Source organism: Perkinsus marinus (genome assembly GCF_000006405.1).
Source record: "Perkinsus marinus ATCC 50983 genomic scaffold scf_1104296977342, whole genome shotgun sequence".
Classification (NCBI taxonomy): Eukaryota; Perkinsozoa; order Perkinsida; family Perkinsidae; genus Perkinsus; species Perkinsus marinus.
The window spans coordinates 1-1,578 of record NW_003200197.1 but is presented as its reverse complement, the minus strand read 5'-3'; the positions used below and the strand labels follow the sequence as shown (position 1 = coordinate 1,578).

Here is a 1,578-nt window from a genome sequence, read left to right as displayed (position 1 = left end):
CATTGAACCCTAACATGAATGCGTCATTTTAGTAAAACAAACAAACTTAAGCTGTGCGCAACACCGATACTTGACCAGAAACAACATACTAACATGAACTCCCTCACTCTCCCTTTTGCTTTCTCTTCATACTCACAACTCGTGGGAGAGAGACTTCAACGGCCGCCTAATAGTGATAATGCCAGACCACTGACTCATACAAACCTCCTCACCTGCGCCTGCCGCCGCGCAAGCTTCTGCTCTAAGTTCATTCGAGCAATTTGTTCAGCACGTTGACTGTTCTCTTTAGATATTCGTAGCGCCTAGAAAGGTCGGGAATCGCGAACGCCACGAGCAGGAATGTTAGTTGTCACCTCTTCAACGGTGACGATCGAGCCCGGGTCGAAATAAGTCTCATCCTTCTTCTCCTCTTTCTTTATCTGTATCAAAAGGACATTCTCGTCCACACTTACATCAACCCTACATTATGTGGTATATTGAGAGCTTGTTCTACAATAGGCAGCCGCAGTATACGGTTTTGGGTGATTGCCCACAGGGCATTCGTGCCTGCGAACAACTACTCAAATTAATGTACCTCCACCGGTGCTCACAGGTGTAGACAAAAAGGCCCGCAGGAAGGTACATTGTGGCGGGAAGAGCAATGACGCAAAGGGCTCGGAAACCATGGCGGGAATACTTCTGCATAGTCTTCTGGTCAATACCTGCAGCAACACATGAGCACTTCCATAACACAATGAGAATGTCATACCAAGCTTGTTCTTGGTATCAGGACGGTCCCCAGCTTCTGCTGCTTGTGCTGAATCCAGCGATCCGAAGAACTCTATATTAGTCAATAGCAAGGCCGAGGCCAACACTGGCAAGACTATTATCCTGACAGTAAATCTTCACAGGAGACAGAGCTCGATGCTACTACGGATCCGAGAGAGCCAAGGAATCCAACCATAACGGCGTCTCCATCGGGAACCCTGAACGCCCGGAAATCTGGACACCATAATCAGCGAGTGATTTACCTTTGAATATATGAGGATGATTAGACATCTGACGCATGGAAAGGAAGGCAGTAGTGAATATTGGTATTTGTACGAACATGCCCATCATGCCCTTCATCGTCACCATTGACCCGTGCTCCTTTATGAACTGAGAGTATCTACAGTACAGACCAGTGTGAGAATATACATTCACTCTCCTCAGCTGAGTTCAGAAATTTCCTCACTAATTATACCAAGCTAGAGTAGAAGTTTACAAAAACAATGAAGAAACTTCCAAAATTTCCTCGGAATTTCAAAATTGCCACCAACACATGTAGTTGACCATGTGCATATTTCCCAACACTGGTGCAGACAAACCAACAACATTTATCACACTCCAAGAAGCACCGCCAAATCACTTCGTTTGGGCCCGTATGAGTTGCTGTTGACTCCCCTTCTTTTCTGCTTCCTTCATCTCGGCACTCAACGCCTGATGAGTTCCTAGGCCACAGTGCCACTAGAGACAGCTCACATCCAGCTGAGGCATGATCCTTTGCTTGATCCGACCAGCTCTCATAGACGATATCAACAGTGGTAATACCATGATCCT

At 46.4% G+C, this 1,578-nt stretch overlaps 1 protein-coding gene across 1 annotated transcript; it reads right to left on the bottom strand.

Annotated features, from left to right (window-relative positions):
- Positions 1–103: 103 nt before the first annotated feature.
- Positions 104–1,545, bottom strand: Pmar_PMAR026665 (cytochrome oxidase biogenesis protein, putative; the record flags this gene model as incomplete). The annotated part of the gene is made up of 10 exons (XM_002764427.1): positions 104–166; positions 213–302; positions 354–419; positions 464–546; positions 591–701; positions 749–870; positions 914–965; positions 1,011–1,147; positions 1,388–1,458; positions 1,501–1,545. 10 exons carry the CDS (start codon positions 1,543–1,545, stop codon positions 104–106), a joined length of 840 nt encoding a protein of 279 aa, XP_002764473.1.
- Positions 1,546–1,578: the final 33 nt, after the last annotated feature.